The sequence below is a fragment of the Oncorhynchus tshawytscha genome, linkage group LG10 (assembly GCF_018296145.1).
Source record: "Oncorhynchus tshawytscha isolate Ot180627B linkage group LG10, Otsh_v2.0, whole genome shotgun sequence".
Lineage (NCBI taxonomy): Eukaryota > Metazoa > Chordata > Actinopteri > Salmoniformes > Salmonidae > Oncorhynchus > Oncorhynchus tshawytscha.
Window position 1 is genome coordinate 58,695,005 of NC_056438.1, and position 18,245 is coordinate 58,713,249.

General features: G+C 44.7%; 1 protein-coding gene across 5 annotated transcripts in view; it reads right to left on the reverse strand.

The window, feature by feature from the left end:
- The window catches only part of LOC112260532 (collagen alpha-1(XVIII) chain), a 45,946-nt gene that overhangs the window by 14,842 nt on the left and 12,859 nt on the right, over positions 1-18,245 (reverse strand). For 2 of the 5 annotated variants that reach the window (XM_024435712.2, XM_024435710.2), the window contains exons 1-11: positions 15,310-16,032; positions 6,044-6,597; positions 3,533-3,607; positions 2,461-2,556; positions 1,591-1,714; positions 1,107-1,147; positions 802-990; positions 652-678; positions 493-555; positions 335-403; positions 182-241 (exon numbers count right to left, since the gene is read on the reverse strand). In XM_024435712.2, the coding sequence (XP_024291480.1) occupies positions 182-241; positions 335-403; positions 493-555; positions 652-678; positions 802-990; positions 1,107-1,147; positions 1,591-1,714; positions 2,461-2,556; positions 3,533-3,607; positions 6,044-6,597; positions 15,310-15,619 (1,608 nt within the window). In that variant the 5' untranslated portion in view covers positions 15,620-16,032. Of the gene's footprint in view, positions 1-181; positions 242-334; positions 404-492; positions 556-651; positions 679-801; positions 991-1,106; positions 1,148-1,590; positions 1,715-2,460; positions 2,557-3,532; positions 3,608-6,043; positions 6,598-15,309; positions 16,034-18,245 lie in introns of those variants that run through there. The other 3 variants (XM_024435711.2, XM_024435713.2, XM_024435714.2) reach the window with 3 other exon arrangements.

The following is an 18,245-nucleotide window of genomic DNA, read 5'->3' on the forward strand; positions in this document are numbered from 1 at the left end:
CCTTGGGAGACTCTCATTGATTGTGTTGGAGTGTTTGTATTGATAGAGAACTGTGTTCAATCAAGAAAACCTACTCCTGACTCGTTTATTCCACCTTTCCGCTTTAGAGTGACACCAAATGACTTGGTCCGCTCACAAGATAGACTGACAGCAGAATGACAGATTAGAAGAATGTTCTTACTCTGATAAATTCTGTATCGTCAAGGTCCCCAAAGCCAGAGCCGAGTGCATCCTCTCCATACTGCAATTCAAAGGAAAACAGGCAATTAAACACAAATCCCCATTTGATCCCCAGTTCAATCCAATGTTTCCAGGATGTTACACTGACACCCACCGGTACACTGTGAGATTTGAGTGGTCCGGGAGGGCCTGGAGGCCCCGGTAAGCCTACTCCTGTGTCCCCCTGTACAGAAGAGAACACATGGTAAGACTAACTGCCTATCTCATACACAAATATATATATATATTTTTTTTTACTTGTAATTATTGTACCTTATCTCCTTTGACTCCAACCTCTCCTGCCAACCCTGGGAATCCATGAGGTCCTCTTTGTCCCTGTGGGGATTAACATAGGTCATATTTAAAGACATACAGTATTTCTATAATAACATAACAACCATACACATTTGACACAAGACCAGATGTACTCACTGGGTCTCCATCTTCACCCTTGCTTCCCTGAAATGAGAACAGTCCTTAGATGTATCTGTTCAATCTTATCAAGTGAAGATAATAGAAAACATAATCAAACATGTACTAGTATCACAGAGTAATGGGAGATTATAATGAGGTAAAGCTTACAGGCTGTCCGTCCTTCCCTGGCACCCCAGGGGCCCCTGAAGGCCCCTGAGGGCCCCTTGGTCCTGGCTGGCCGTGTCCAGACCTATCCTCAGAGGGAGTGGAAGGGCCAGGGGGGCCACGGGGGCCAGCAGGACCCATAGGCCCAGGCTCTCCTTGCTCTCCTTTCTGTCCGTAGCTAAGAGGCCTGCCCTGAGGATCAGCAGGAGAACATTGTGTAAAATCTATTAAATACTGAATAACTTAAGCATTTAAAGCAGATCAGTGTTTGAGGCACATTACGTGTAATAATCTTAGCTATTACTTACATCCCCTGACCTCTCCCCTGGCTCCTCTGTTTGGTGGGATCCTGAGAGGAAAAAGCAACACCAATAGGATTCACCAATGATGCTTCAATTAATGCTAACCATTGAGGGATATTTGAGGGCGGCAGGTAGCCCAGTGGTTAGAGCGTTGGACTAGTAACTGAAAGGTTGCAAGATCGAATCCTGAGCTGACAAGGTAATAATCTGTTGTTCTGCCACAGTTAACCCACTGTTCCTAGGCTGTCATTGAAAATAAGAATTTGTTCTTAACTGACTTGTCTAGTTAAATAAAGTTAACATTTACAAAAAAAACTAGATTAGCCAATGAGAGACAAATAAGATTGATCAATGCAAAGGGAAAATCTAATAATTTACATAGTCACCAGTTGAGTTAAATCAAGCTTGCCAATCAAGTTATTTGAAAGTGCCCTGTAATGTCATGACATGATTGGTTAAGATCAGAGTATGGTGAACCTGCCTTCCCTACCTTCGAGCAGCATCTCCTGATGGGCTTGGTTTGTGGGGGTCAGGTGAACAGTGTACTCATCTAGCTCCAACTCTGGAGACTCTGTGGGTGGAGCTCGCACTGGCACGCTTAGCATGTCCTCTGGCTGGAGGGAAAGAAAATCAGGGAGGGAGATATTGTAAAAAGAGGGAGAGAAGCAGGAATGAACAGTAAGTAAACTGATAAAACAATGTCCAATTTATTTGAAATATTGAGGAGTAACACATGAAATATCTAGCTAATTAAAACATCTGGACAAGATTCAAATAAGAACAGACAGCTTATGTAATATATTTAGTTGTAGTAATTGGGGTCAGGGCAGATTGTGTGTTTATTTAGGGGCAGAGTGAGATGACAAGTACAGTGTGTTACACAGCTAGTGATAGGATGAAAGTGAATGTAGCATACACACAGCCAGAAACTGGAGCAATCCAGCAAAGGAAGAGAAACGGACAACAACAAAGGGGTGTTCACTAGGTACATAAACAACCACTGCTACCCATAGCCATAACACACATGAAAGGCCAGTGTCTAGACCTGGGTAGAGATGGAGGTACTGAATCTTCCTACTTGAATATATCCCCCAGTATTCACTTTTACATACTTGTGTTTTGTATCAGGACAAATTTCAACTGATGAAACAGAAAAGCTGTTCTGCTACATGTAAGAGACGTCCAATGAAGTCTATCAGGGAGTGTTGCTCAGACAACAATGTGCCTTGTGCCCAAGCCAATCTTAGCTGTGCGGACGTTCCTTGTCTCACCAACGCTCACGCAGCGTCCGCTGACATTCTGTTTCACCGAACACATTCCTCTCTTACACCCTGTGCTCACACCTTCCACTTTTACTCACCCGTGCTGTTTCCTTTTTTCGTTCCATGTTCTTCATCAACTTGTCATCTGTTTCACGGTCATGCAATGTGTCATCCCCACTCCCATCCCCAGAAGCCTGGAATACAGGAGACATTACCACACATCTCTATTCGAAGAAGCAGGTATATCTCACTGGTCCCCCCCCAAAGCCAATTCCTACTTTGGCCGCCTCTTCTTCCAGTTCTCTGCTGCCAATGACTGGAACGAACTGCAAAAATCACTGAAGCTGGAGACCCATTTCTCCCTCACTAGCTTTAAGCACCAGCTGTCAGAGCGGCTCACAGATCACTTCACCTGTACATAGCCCATCTGTAAACAGCCCATTCAACTACCTCATTCGCATATTGTTATTTATTTATTTATCTTGCTCCTTTGCACCCCAGTATCTCAACTTGCACATGCATCTTCTGCACATCTACCATTCCAGTGTCTAATTGTAATTATTTCGCCACCATGGCCTATTTATTGCCTTACCTCCCTTACCTCATTTGCACTCACTGTATATAGATTTTTATTTTTGTCTACCGTATTATTGACTATGTTTGTTTATTCCATGTGTAACTCTGTGTTGTTGTATGTGTCGAACTGCTGTGCTTTTTCTTGGCCAGGTCGCAGTTTTAAATGAGAACTTGTTCTCAACTAGCTTACCTGGTTAAATAAAGGTGAAATAAAATAAAAAGAGATCGACACCAGTGACCTAGAAGTAGCATTTCTCTCACTAACCACGAGAGGAAACTAACTCTTCATTCCATCATTTAGGCACAGAGTGCCAGAGTAGTGGCAGCTTTGTACAGGCAAATGTTGTTACATAGTGAGTGATATGAGTGAGAGCCAGTGAAGCAATCAACCAGAAACAGTACTTCATATTTTAAACACAAGAGGGAGCCACCAGTATGCTCTATGCAGAGTCAAGTCATGTATAAATTAGTCTTGAGAGCCAGAAGCTTAACACGTATTAAAGAATCTGTGCTGGCAAGGCCTTTAGAATATCAGGAGCTCAAGGCTATGGATGAATACATATCTATGGAACAGGCTGTGGTGTAGACACTCACATAGGGATCATCCTCTTCACACTGCTCCTCTGCAGCCCTGGGGTCCGGCTTGATCACCAGCTGCTGGATAGAGCCCTGTACAGAGGGAAAGAGAGACGGGATAATGCTTTAGTGATGTATAATAGGGAGTTATTGTGCTGATATAGCTAATTGAATTGGCTAAATTGAGACCAGAGAGAGAAGCAAAAAGAGTCACACAGCAGGAACGTTTATTCTGAAGGCTTTCCTATACAGGTAGAAAATGCTTACATTTAGAGGCAAGAGGCCCTTTCTACAAGCAACACATGGTTACACACATTTTAATCTGTGAGCAGTATTTGACAGGGACGGGCCGGGCACACACTCATTAACTGTCATTGTCACAAGCATTCCTTCCACCTTCCGCTTTATTAACCTAAAGCGTGTAATGTGCAACACGATGACGTCATTGGAGGACATTATAGAGAATACCAGTGATCATGAAAGAGTGTGGCAACAAAAACATTGGCTAAGGCCCATGGACTAGAAGCCGACAGGATGAGTAGATTAACATCACGTACAGTAGCAGATTATGATCAGTAAAATACAGAGTACAGAAAACTGCTGACTGAAACACATTTACCGTGAAATCATAAAATCATACTGTAGGAGATAGAGAGAAACAGAGGCAGAACACAAGTCCAAAGACACAAAGACAGACAGAAGGAGCGAGTGAAACTAATGAAGGCTGCATCAGAACAAAACCCAGAGCTTTGTCCAGGCTGGTTTTGAAGGGTGAGAGCCATCTCTTGGCAAGGCATTTGGCCCATCAGTATTGTATCTCCCAGCAAGACAGTCCACTGTGTTCTGTTGGCTGTGGGATCTCTTTCCCCCTTTCACTCACCCCTCTACCCATCTCCCTCCTCCTCTCTCTGCCTCTCTCCTCTTCCATCTCCCTCCCTCCCCCTTCTCCCACCTCCTCTCACCCCCCTCCACCTCTCTGCTTCCACTCCTCTCCTCTTCCCTCTCTCTCCACCTTATTTCCCCCTCTCCTCCCTCCCTCTCTGGCCCCTCTGCTCTGACTGACTGACACTGTCTTTACCCCTCCTGGACCTCTCAGGCCCCTGGCCGGCACCAAAGTGCCTCACAACAACAAAAGGAAAAGCTACCCACTTTGCTGCCATCGCCATGGAAACTACTTTCCCAAACACACACCACTACCACCACCGTCAGCACCACTCTTAAAGCACAGCCGCATGCTAATAAAGAACATTGCAGGACGGTTCATTTGGAGAATAAAGTTCCATTCACCTTCACTCCATCATCAGTGTTTGTTGGACCATATTGAAGTGGCCAGGCTTTAAGGGAAGTTTTGCTCTTATTGGGCTTGAAGTATGATATTAATATTTTCATTGACTATATTGAAACAGCCGTACAGTTGTCTCCATAGATAATCTAGATGAAATATCTCAATGGTCTCACTCTCTGTAACGTCACTGGAAGACAGTCAATGTGGGGGTAGAAGGGGAAGACACTGTTTAATAAATGGATCACTAGTCACTTTAATAATTCCACTTTAATAATGTTTACATATCTTAAATTACTCATCTCATATGTATATACTGTATTTTAAACCATCTATTGCATCTTGCCTATGACGCTCTGCCATTGCTCTTCCATATATTTATATGTATATATTCTTATTCCATCCCTTTACTTAGATTTGTGTGCATTAGGGAGTTGTTGTGGAATTGTTAGATTACTTGTTAGATATTACTGCACTGTCGGAACTAGAAGCACAAGCATTTCCCTACACTCGCAATAACACCTGCTAAGCATGTGTATATAACCAATAACATTTATTTGATTTGAGTGAACCTCAGTCTCTCCTCTCAGAGAAGACTGGAACAGAGATCACAGGATACATTAACGTGAGGCCTTGAGCTGAGCTGAGTTGACCATGCAGAGGTGGTTCTGTTTATTAAACAAGGCTTACTGATATCTCTCCCTTCCTCTCTGACAGACCGCCAAGACCTCCCGTTAGCCTTGAATCAGGTCTGTGTCCTATCGATGGCTGTCAAATACCAGAATGTTTGGAGCTGAGTTATACAACCATATATGAGCTGATTCTGAAAAACTGTGATCAACTGACTATAATCCATGACTGAGCACATTCATACAGTAATCACTAAACATGATATAGCTAAACATTCTTGTTAGAATAGGATATTGTATGCTAGACAAGTGGTGCACAGCCAGCTGGAAGAATTCCCAGCTGTGGAGCTTTTAGTACAGTTGTTAAGAATAATTCTACACAGACGATCTTGTTATTGGAGTAATGTTCATGCTAACACAGACTGGGCAAACAGTAGGACTCACACTACACAGCGCAGACACACACACACACACACACACACACACACACACACACACACACACACACACACACACACACACACACACACACACACACACACACACACACACACACACACACACACTGCAACATGGTCAAATGAAACAGAAGACCAATAAGTGGTAGACATTACTTACCACAAACTTCTCCAGGCCAGTTCCTCCAGCATTGCCCACGAAGATGCCCGAGCTGGGTTCAAAGCTGAGCTGGCGGCTGCTCCTGTGGAAGGTCTCTGCTTGGAAGTCATCACAGTCCATATAGAGGCGTACCTCCTGGTCCTGCACCGACAGAGTGAAGCGCGTCCACTTATTCCTCATATCAGGCAACTTGAAGGACGCCACCTGTTGGCTATGTGAGGACTCCTCGCCCCCCTCGGTGTAGTACAGCTGAATCCTCTGGGTCTCGTCCTCCACGGGCGTCAGTGCCAACCCCAGCTGCACCACCTTCTGCTGGGCATCAGTGATGGCGAACAGCACCCCTCCCTGTTTGCTGCTGGGCCTGATGGTGACAATGATGGCAAAGTCCCTGAAGAAAGGATCGGGCATGAAGGTCTTGGTGAGACGTCCGATGTTGGCGTCAGGCCCGAAGCCGTAGGCCGGGAAGCCCTCATAGCCGGTGATGAAGGAGACAGAGGGAGGGAGTGGCACTCCGATCAACTCGGTCAGGTCTAGGTGTCCCGTAGAGCCACGCTCTGTAAGGAGGAGGAAACAACATATTCATGAGATCTAAACAAAATGAACAGAATCACATGTATGTGTCATGCCTTGACCATAGAGAGCCATTGTTTCACTATGGTGAAGTGGGTCAGGGCGTGACTGGGGGTGATCTAGTTTATTTATTTCTATGTAGTGTTCTAGTTTATTTTCTACGTTGGTGATTTGTATGATTCCCAATTATGATTCCCAATTTTATTTCACCTTTATCTAACCAGGTAGGCTAGTTGAGAAAAAGTTCTCATTTGCAACTGTGACCTGGCCAACATAAATACAGCATATAATACGACATATAAATACAGTATTGTGATGAGGTAGATTGGATGGGCTATTTACAGATGAGCTATGTACAGGTGCAGTGATCTGTGAGCTGCTCTGACTGCTGGTGCTTAAAGCTAGTGAGGGAGGTAAGAGTCTCCAGCTTCAGAGATTTTTGCAGTTAGTTCCAGTCATTGGCAGCAGAGAACTGGAAGGAGAGGCGGCCAAAGGAAGAATTGGCTTTGGGGGTGACCAGTGAGATATACCTGCTGGTGCGCGTGCTACGGGTGGATGCTGCTATGGTGACCAGTGAGCTAAGATGAGGCGTGGCTTTACCAAGCAAAGACTTATAGATGACCTGGAGCCAGTGGGTTTGGCGACGAGTATGGCGCGAGGGCCAGCCAACGAGATCATACAGGTCGCAGTGGTGGGTAGTATATGGGGCTATGGTGACAAAACGGATGGCACTGTGATAGACTGCATCCAATTTGTTGAGTAGAGTGTTGGAGGCTATTTTGTAAATGACATCGCCAAAGTCGAGGATCGGTAGGATAGTCAGTTTTACGAGGGTATGTTTGGCAGCATGAGTGAAGGATGCTTTGTTGCGAAATAGGAAGCCGATTCTAGATTTAATTTTGGATTGGAGATGTTTAATGTGAGTCTGGAAGGAGAGTTTACAGTCTAACCAGACACCTAGGTATTTGTAGTTGTCCACATATTCTAAGTCCGAACCATCCAGAATAGTTATGCTGGACGGGCGGGCAGGTGCGGGCAGCGATCGGTTGAAGAGCATGCATTTAGTTTTACCTGCATTTAAGAGCAGTTAGATGCCACGGAAGGAGAGTTGTATGGCATTGAAGCTCATCTGGAGGTTAGTTAACAGTGTCCAACAAAGGGCCAGAGGTATACAGAATGGTGTCGTCTGCGTAGAGGTAGATCAAAGAATCACCAGCAGCGAGAGCGACATCATTGATGTATACAGAGAAGCGAGTCGGCCCGAGAATTGAACCCTGTGGCACCCCCATAGAGACTGCCAAAGGTCCGGACAACAGGCCCTCCGATTTGACATATTGAAATCTATCGGATAAGTAGTTGGTGAACCAAGCGAGGCAATCATTTGAGAAACCAAGGCTGTTGAGTCTGCCAATAAGAGTGTTGTAATTGACAGAGTCGAAAGCCTTAGCCAGGTCGATGAATACGGCTGCACAGTATTGTCTCTTATCGATGGCGGTTATGATATAATTTAGGACCTTGAGCGAGGCTGAGGTGCACCCATGACCAGTTCTGATGCCAGATTGCATAGCGGAGAAGGTACGGTTAGATTTGAAATGGTCGGCAATCTGTTTGTTAACTTGGCTTTCAAAGACCTTAGAAAGGCAGGGTAGAATAGATATAGGTCTGTAGCAGTTGGGTCTAGAGTGTCTCCCCCTTTGAAGAGGGGGATGACCGCGGCAGCTTTCCAATCTATGGGAATCTCAGACGATACGAAAGAGAGGTTGAACATGTTAGTAATAGGGGTTGTAATAATGTTGGCAGATAATTTTAGAAAGAGAGGGTCCAGATTGTCTAGCCCGGCTGATTTGTAGGGGTCCAGATTTTGCAGCTCTTTCAGATCATCAGCTATCTGGATTTGGGTGAAGGAGAAGCTGGGGAGGTTTGGGCGAGTTGCTGTGGGGAGCGCAGGGCTGATGATCGGGGTAGGGGTAGCCAGGTGGAAAGCATGGCCAGCTGTAGAAAAATGCTTATTGAAATTCTCAATTATTGTGGATTTACTGTTAGTGGCAGTGTTTCCTAGCCTCAGTGCAGTGGGCAGCTGGGAGGAGGTGCTTTTATTTTCCATGGACTTTACAGTGTCCCAGAACTTTTTTGAGTTCGTACTACAGGATGCAAATTTTTGTTTGAAAAAGCTAGCCTTAGCTTTCCTAACTGGCTGTGTATATTGGTTCCTAACTTCCCTAAAAAGCTGCATATCACAGGGGCTATTCGATGCTAATGCAGAACGCCACAGGATGTTTTTGTGCTGGTCAAGGGCAGGCAGGTCTGGAGTGAACCAAGGGCTATATCTATTCCTAGTTCTACATTTTTTGAATGGAGCATGCTTATTTAAGATGGTGAGGAAGGCACTTTTAAAGAATAACCAGACATCCTCTACTGACGGGATGAGGTCAATATCATTCCAGGGTACCCCGGCCAGGTCAATTAGAAAGGCCTGTTCGCAGATGTGTTTTAGGGAGCGGTTGACAGTAATGAGCGGTGGTCGTTTGACCCCCAGACCCATTACGGATGCAGGCAATGAGGCAGTGATCGCTGAGATCTTGGTTGAAAACAGCAGAGGTGTATTTGGAGGGAGAGTTAGTTAGGATGATATTTATGAGGGTGTCTGTGTTTATGGATTTGGGGTTGTACCTTGCAGGTTCATTGATAATTTGTGTGAGATTGAGGGCATCAAGTTTAGATTGTAGGATGGCCGGGGTGTTAAGCATGTCCCAGTTTAGGTCACCTAGCAGCACAAGCTCAGAAGATAGATGGGGGGCAATCAATTCACATATGGTGTCCAGGGCACAGCTGGGGGCAGAGGGTGGTCTATAGCAAGCGGCAACGGTGAAGGACTTGTTTCTGGAAATGTGAATTTTTTGAAGTAGAAGCTTGAATTGTTTTTGACCAGACTTGGATAGTAAGATAGAACTCTGCAGGCTATCTCTGTAGTAGATTGCAACGCCGCCCCCTTTGGCAGTTCTATCTTGCCGGAAAATGTTATAGTTAGGGATGGAAATTTCAGGGTTTTTGGTGGTTTTCCTAAGCCAGGATTCAGACACGGCTAGGACATTGGGTTGGCAGAGTGTGCTAAAGCAGTGAATAAAGCAAACTTAGGGAGTAGGCTTCTAATGTTAACATGCATGAAACCAAGGCTTTTACGGTTACAGAAGTCAACAAATGAGAGCACCTGGGGAGTAGGAGTGGAGCTAGGCACTGCAGGTCCTGGATTAACCTCTACATCACCAGAGGAAAAGTAGGATATGGGTACGGCTAAAGGCTATATGAACTGTCCGTCTAGCATGTTCAGAACAGAGAGTAAAGGGAGCAGGTTTCTGGGCACAATAGCATAGATTCAAGGCATAATGTACAGACAAAGGTATGGTAGGAAGAGAGTACATTGGAGGTAAACCTAGGCATTGAGTAATGAAGAGAGAGATATAGTCTCTAGAGACGTTTAAACCAGGTGATGTCATCGTATATTTGGGAGGTGGAACAACATGGTTGGTTAAGAAATATAGAGGCTCTACAGTGAAATAAGACCGTAATCACTAACCAGGACAGTAATGGACAAGGCATATTGATATTAGGGAGAGGCTAGCTGGTAGCTAGCTACAGTTGCGGTAAATAGAAATACTTTAGGGAAAAAAACAGATCCATACCTCATTAGGTGAGGCGGGTTGCAGGAGAGTATTTTGAAGTTGAGGTTTAGGAAAAAATATGAAAAAGAATGCGAAGAAAAAGATATAAAAATAAATATACATGGGACGAGACAAGACAAAGACAAAGATGTCTGACTGCTACGCCATCTTGGATATATATGTAAGGATATAAAGTGTTGTGTCTTTGGCTATGCCGGATTAAGTGATATGACATGCTATTCTATAAAATAATTTCTCCGTAATTAATATTACCTGATTGAGCTAATCATGTAAATGTAATTAACTATCGAGAGTCGGGGCACCACAAAATAATATTTATAGAGCTGTTATCTTCCGAATAAACTCTTAAAGACCTAGTAATATTTTACATCAATAGCAGTCAATATTAATCGTCACCTTAATTCAGTCTCATCTGAAAGTTGTAAATTCTTGGTTATCTTCACCAACCCTGGCTAACAAGTTGAATCAGCAATGCAAAATTGGGTTTAATTATTTATTTACTAAATACCTAACTAATCACACAGAATGACATATACACAGAATGAATTATACCTTGATTACAAATGACGTCATAAAGGAAAATGTCCCTAGCGGGCGGAATAGATATGACAGCTGGTTACACAAAAGAAAAGGGGTGGGTTTGAGTGAAAGAGCGGGAAGACTGAGGACCAAAGGAAGAAGCTGTGCTATTGTAAATACAGTATTTTATGCATTCTAGATTACCGTCCATTTGGAAAAGGAAAATGCAATAAATATTTACTCTGAGCTGCGCTTCGGTAGGTTGGTGGTAGATGGAAGGCCGTGTTGCCAAACCGAGTCCTTTGAAGAATGTCTCTGGTGGTCAATTGGATACGTTGTAGTAACGTCGATGTGTGATAGACGGGATACTCTGTCTGTTCCTTCCTAACCCTCGTTTGCAGCTGCTGTTGCTAACTCAACGGCTAGGTATCACTTCTGTAGTGAATAAGAGTTCAACGTTCATACCATTCGCAACCAAAGCTCACGCTGATGTTGGCTTCGTTCTGTAGTTATTATCTGAACCATTCTGACATCGGACCGTCGTCCTCACACCCTCGAAACAGGAGGTACATTTTCGTCAAGGCTTTATATAGTGGAGCGAGAAGGGTGTGTCTGAAAAGTTTTATAACCCATGACTCTTCACAGGAGCGGGCCACTGATTGAGCAGAGCCCTAACCTTATGAAAACCCAATTCTCACATTTTAGAAGCTAAAATCACATTTCATCCCATCATGAATAATTTCATATTCAAACATTTAAATTGAACAACAATTCTATGTGAATCCGATAACTCTGATGTGTAGACTTTTCACTGTAGAGTTGATGTCATCATATCATTGATGAGAATGTCTCAGATGACAACCGAACTGACATCATATTCATTCAGGACCACCGTATATGTTCAATTGGTCGGATTACCAGAATATAGTTCATTTCCCCCCACCTTCTGATGTTCCCAGAATCTCTATGTTAACCAAGGCGTTTGCAAATGTAATATCAGTAGGGTAGAGAGAGGAAAAAGGGGGGAAGAGGTATTTATGACTGTCATAAACCTTCCCCCAGGCCAACGTCATGACAAAAGGGTACGGTACTATTATAGATATCAGCAACATTTCTAATTTCAGCATTGCATAACTGTACAACGATAACATCCAATGCTCTCATCAAGATATGTCACCATACGTCATAAAGATATGCCATTTCACCACTGAACATTTATGGATCTCCTCCAATGTAACTAATCCGGTAGCAGATGTACTTCTGTGCTATCACCTGACTATCATCACAATCACTATTACATCATTGTTTGCATGAGAACACACAAAGCATAAGCACAGATGTAGAGAATATCTCATCTTGCGGTAACTGATGTGTCCATGGTCTATAGTTCTTTCACAAATTAATCTATCCCCATCACTGACAGTAACAAACCCCTAATGAGTTAGACATTCACCTATGGATCATTGCTCTCCCTCTTCTTCCCCTTCCCCTCTTCAGACCCTAATTCCCCCCAAATAACTCCAGACACTAGGTGAAAAGCCTTTCATTGGCGTTGGGGGACTTATCATCGTGGCGTAGGGAGAGTGCTTAGTGGAGAAAGATCGATCACATTCTCTCCATTCTCTCCCACATGGAGCTCGTCTCCCGTGACGACCACTCTCACCCCAACATTCCACTGAGGTAACCTCTTGGCCGTTAGTTTCACCTCAGTCTTGTCAAGTATTAACCCTCCTCTACACATCAGTGGACCTCGGATCTCTGCCACTAGGCTAGACAGGGTCTCTGATTGGGTCTGTAATTCATCAAATTAGCGAAGTGGAAAAAGACATGACAATTAGGGAGGAGGGTCGTAGTGTTTGAACATCCTCTACTCGGAATGAATGCCTCCCACAATATGCAGCCTCCCACAAACACTGACTGAGTCACACAACCCAGACTGCCACAGACAAGCCAATCTATAAGTGGGATCAGAGAGAGAGAGAGAGATCCATTAGAATTTCATGTATAACATTTGGTCGAAACATGCACATCCAATGTCCTCAATGAGGACCCTGCCTTAGTATATCAACATAGTAATGCTAATAACATACAGGTGAAGGGTGTGAACCTGTGTAAAGGTCTTTAAGTAGCTTGTCATACTGAGTGAGTGGATATCTGGGAGCAGAGCTACTGTTTAGGGAGGCTGGAGCGACAGACAGCTGTTGTACATTACCATGGTGGATAAAAGCTGTCAGGGCATCACAGCTACAGTACAGCTCAGACAGAAGAATAGACATGAGAGCCTTCATCATGAAGCTCATGTTTTTACTATAAATGCGAACAACACATTTTGTTCTGAGAGAGCTTGTCCTCTTTGACTTGTGATTTACTGGACGATCATTTAGCACCCAATTCTTCTAGGCAGTTAAGACATCAGACATATAAATTCAGCAAAAAAACAAATGTCCCTTTTTCAGGACCCTGTCTTTCAAAGATAATTCATAAAAAATCCAAATAACTTCATAGATCTTCATTGTACAGGGTTGACTATTTCCCATGCTTGTTCAATGAACCATAAACAATGAATGAACATGCACCTGTGGAATGGTCGTTAAGACACTAACAGCTTACAGACGGTAGGCAATTAAGGTCACAGTTATGAAAACTTAGGACACGAAAGAGGCCTTTCTACTGACTCTGAAAAACACCAAAAGAAAGATGCCCAGGGTCCCTGCTCATCTGCGTGAATGTGCCTTAGACATGCTGCAAGGAGGTATGAGGACTGCAGACATTGCAATGTGACAGCGCTACAGGGAGACAGGACGGACAGCTGACCACGTGTAACAGCACCAGCACAGGATCGGTACATCGGAACATCACACCTGCGGGACAGGTACAGGATGGCAACAACAACTGCCCGAGTTTCACCAGGAACGCACAATCTCTCCATCATTGCTCAGACTGTCCGCAATAGGCTGAGAGAGGCTGGACTGAGGGCTTGTAGGCCTGTTGTAAGGCAGGTCCTCACCAGACATCCCCGGCAACAATGTCGCCTATGGGCACAAACCCAATGTCGCTGGACCAGACAGTACTGGCAAAAAATGCTCTTCACTGACGAGTTGCAGTTTTGTCTCACCAGGGGTGATGGTCGGATTCACGTTTATCTTCAAAGGAATGAGCGTCTATACTCTGGAGTGGGAGAGATTTGGAGGTGGAGGGTCCATCGTGGTCTGGGACGGTGTGTCACAACATTATCTGACTGAGCTTGTTGTCATCCTCCTCCCTCATGTGGTACCCTTCTTGCAGGCTCATACTGACATGACCCTCCAGCCTGACAATGCCACCAGCCATACTGCTCGTTCTGTGAGTGATTTCCTGCAAGACAAGAATGTCAGTGTTCTGCCATGGCCAGCGAAGAGCCCGGATCTCAATCCTATTGAGCACGCCTGGGACCTGTTGTATCAGAGGGTGAGGCCTAGGGCCATTCCCCCCAGAAATGTCTGGGAACTTGCAGGTGCCTTGGTGGAAAAGCGGGGTAACATCTTACAGCAAGAACTGGCTAATCTGGTGCAGTCCATGAGGAGGAGATGCACTGCAGTACTTAATGCAGCTGGTGGCCACACCAGATACTGACTGTTACTTTTCATTTTGACCCTCCCTTTGTTCAGGGACACATTATTCAATTTCTGTTAGTCACATGTCTGTGGAACTTGTTCAGTTTGTCTTAGTTGTTGAATTTTGTTATGTTCATATAAATATTTACACATGTTAAGTTTGCTGAAAATAAACACAGTTTATAATAAACACAGTTTATTGTGAGAGGACGTTTATTCTTTTTCTCACCCCACAACCCAGCGGAACCATCATCCTGTGGTACACACAACTCCGGACCCCGTATCCCAGCCCTCCCATCCCTCAACCGTCTGTCCCCCACTTCCCTCTTTCTCTCACCCCACAATCCAGCCCAGCCCAGCGGGAGGCTCTGAAACAATGCTCACGCTCAGACCCCAATTTCTCCAGGTTCCAGGAAGGCCCCTGGCCCTAATCCTATTATTATAATATCATGTGATAGGGATTAACATTGGAAACCAAGGGGCTAGCAGGAAACCACAAGCCTACTCCTCTCGACAACGCACAGCCTCAATTAGACAAGCTAAAAAAGCGTAGCCGCACTCAAGCTGTGGGGGAACACACTAACTAATCCCTGTCATGATCCCACTACAAGTATCAGTTTGAGACTACTTTAACAAAAATAATGAACCACCATGAGTCCACAGATCCACAGCTGCCACGTGTCAGTGTCTTCAGATTCCTTCAGGAAAGAGTTTTCAGAGCATAATGCTAAATCGTTACGGCATTGGTTCTCTTTCATTGAAATTGCAAACACTAATGTACAGAACCAGTAACAGAACTGATTGTTATTTAACCACAACATAAAGACAACTTTTTGGACAGAATCCCACCACGGAAATAAAACTGAAACAACTACATCACCCAGCATACTCCAGACTAACTCACCACGACTCTTCCACATTTTCAGAGATATTTTCTTAGCCTTGGGCTTGATCTCTGTGGTTCCATCACCAGCAGGCTCCTGTATGCTCTGTAGCGGGGTACTCTGAACAGGTGCAGTGGTGAAGACCTCCGTCTGAGTCCCCACCTGGCCCACCTCTGTCCCTTCTGTGGTCCACAATACCTGGGTGGTTGTGGGGACGGTGGTGAGGGGCTGTGTGGTCATCTCCTGTGCTTTCCCTAGGAAAGCACTCCACCACTGGCCATGAACAGGAGCCATGAGCAGCAGCAGACTGTAAAGACGCGGGAGAGCCATCCTGTCCTGATGCTCCAAGTACTGACTCAAAACTTCAACAAGATGTATGTTCTCAGCAGAACAGTTCAGCTCTTAGCCTCCCCTCTCTTCCCTGCTTCTATCTATGTTAACTCTCTCACTTTATGCTCTCTCTCGCTCTCTCTCTTTCTCTCTTTCTCTTTGTGTGTGTGTTTGTGAGCCACTCTCTCCTCTCGCTCTCTCTCTCCTCTCGCTCTCCCTTCCTGGTCCTCCTCTGCTCAGTGTCTAGCAGTGACCCCTGCTCCTCAGCACCATGCAGACTTAGGTATTTCACAGGCGGCACAGCAGCAGCAGCTCTACTATACATCCAGCACAGCAGTAGCTCTACACTATGTCCGGCTCGCATCACAGTGGGTGTGTTAAGAGCATGTAAGTCACAGCCCTCTTGAGTAATGCTATCCCCCTCCGTATACCACTATCACCAACTCTACTACAGCTTACTGAACATGAAGGAACTGTCTATCACTGGTCTTTCCTTACAAAACAAATGGTGGTCAGTTGGAAGAATGTTCAATAATGGGCACTGCGACATTGGCTAGGCTCCTGGAAGAGATATTTCGTGCTTATAAGGACATGGTGAGCACTGCACACATTTTTCAATCCCCCAGGGACAGAAATCATGACTACAAGATCTCAAAAGTATTCTGTAAAAAAGGCACCACAAACGAACAAATAATTAAATTGAACATTAACGGTTTCTACAACATTTGGCATTTAACATATTACCTATCCTCAGTCAGTTGCATTCATGTCCATTAATAAACTCAATAGAAGTACAGGTGTAGAGGTACATCTCCACAGTTTTTTAAATGATTGACAGAAATGCTCAACTAGGGCAAATAGTACAGGGCCAGGAATCTGCCAATCAGTGGCTGTCTGACTTTGAGGGGCCATGGGCACTGATTTGACATGGGAGAGTGTAAAGCTGGACTGTGACAAAAGAAGGGAGGAGAAACAAGGCACGGAGGAGAGGAGATGGGTTTGTGCCAAGCGTGCACAGTTCAGTGATCAGAGGGGCTGGGCAGACAGGCAGGCAGGCATAGTGACAAAGAGAAGCCTCTTCCGCTACTCAGTACTCATGGCTCTGGTGTTGTGTGTTGAGGGGATGAGGATGGGGCCTAGGGACAGGTCCTGACAGCCCTGCCAGCAGCGCGCGCACACACACACACACACACACACACACAGAGGAGGATGAGCCCACTCCGGACCAATCATTTATATGTAACAGAGGAACACACTGTTCAGATATTGCGTCATTAACAGTAACGGTACCCATTAAAATGCACTGTAAGATTACCTATACACAATCATCCATTAAACACTAACTGTTACTGTGATGTGCATGTTTGGATATTTCAACCAGGACTAGGAATAGACAGTGCATTATCATTTCACAGCAATCCACAGAGGTGCTATGGATGGACTCCATACTAAAGAGACTGGACACTGGTGCTACCGTGGTCCTAATGAGGGACTGGATGTTTGCTAAATGGACCAGATGATGGATTTACTGTAATCTGGAGAAAAGCAGAGAGGAAGAAAGGAAGCCCTTGTAAGCCCCTTGTGGTAGTATTTTATGTAATTCTGTTCTGTTCTGGAGATCCATGCTGCACCCCTCTCTAATTCCAGTCTTACCCAGGGGGACTAGGGGCCAGGGGGGCAGGGGGCTAGGAGGCCAGGGAAGGTAACCACTAACCTCAGTCTCACTTCCATGCCCCCACGACATCCATTAATTGGTTTATAGTCACGAGCCATCAGCTGAAGCATGTTGTGAATCTATTCACACAGAGATGAGACTGAAATTTTCCAAAAGAAAACAGCACACAAGACCTTTGACAATATAGTAATATAGTAACACCTGCAACTTCATCACATGTATAGAAGATCTTTGGCCCAAAGTGATTTAAATGCCCATTGCAATGAACAATGAGGACTGATGCATTGCCTGCTCAACATTGCCCGCTCCCTAACGTTCTCACTACTTAAAGAACAGTTATATTGTTTGGCTTCCCTTATGCCCCTTTTCCTCTCCAACACCAAATAGCCTGAAGCCACAGGGCTCTTCTTGCAGGCTCTATTTCTCTACGTTGGAGCATTTCCAACCGTAGGTCGGGATTTTTTACCTGTCTACATGTACATTGAACAACACCATAGCTGTGTTTTCTAGTTTTGTTATTTCTGTATAACAAAAAAAATCAACGATGATGTTGCCTCTTTTACAGTGGGGGTCAATAGGAAAGAATGTTGGTTTTCCCCAATTTGTGGGCGTGGTCAAGGGGAATTCCTTAATATTACATGAACACCAACTGGGACTGCCTATAGCTTACAGCACAGTCTTAAATTCAGTGTTTACGCTGAGAAGTCTAAAACTACACACACAGTGGTCCTCTAGCTCCACCATGTGGTCACATCTAGAATCACAGACAGAACTTTATTCCCTTAAGAAAATAGCCTTGTATACACAGTCTGCGTCCCTTGAATCCCACATGGCACCCTATTCCCTCTATAGTACACTACTTTTAACCAAAGCCCTGGTCAACTGTATGCACTACACAAAGAATAGGCGGCAGGGTAGCCTAGTGGTTAGAGTGTTGGACTATTAACCGGA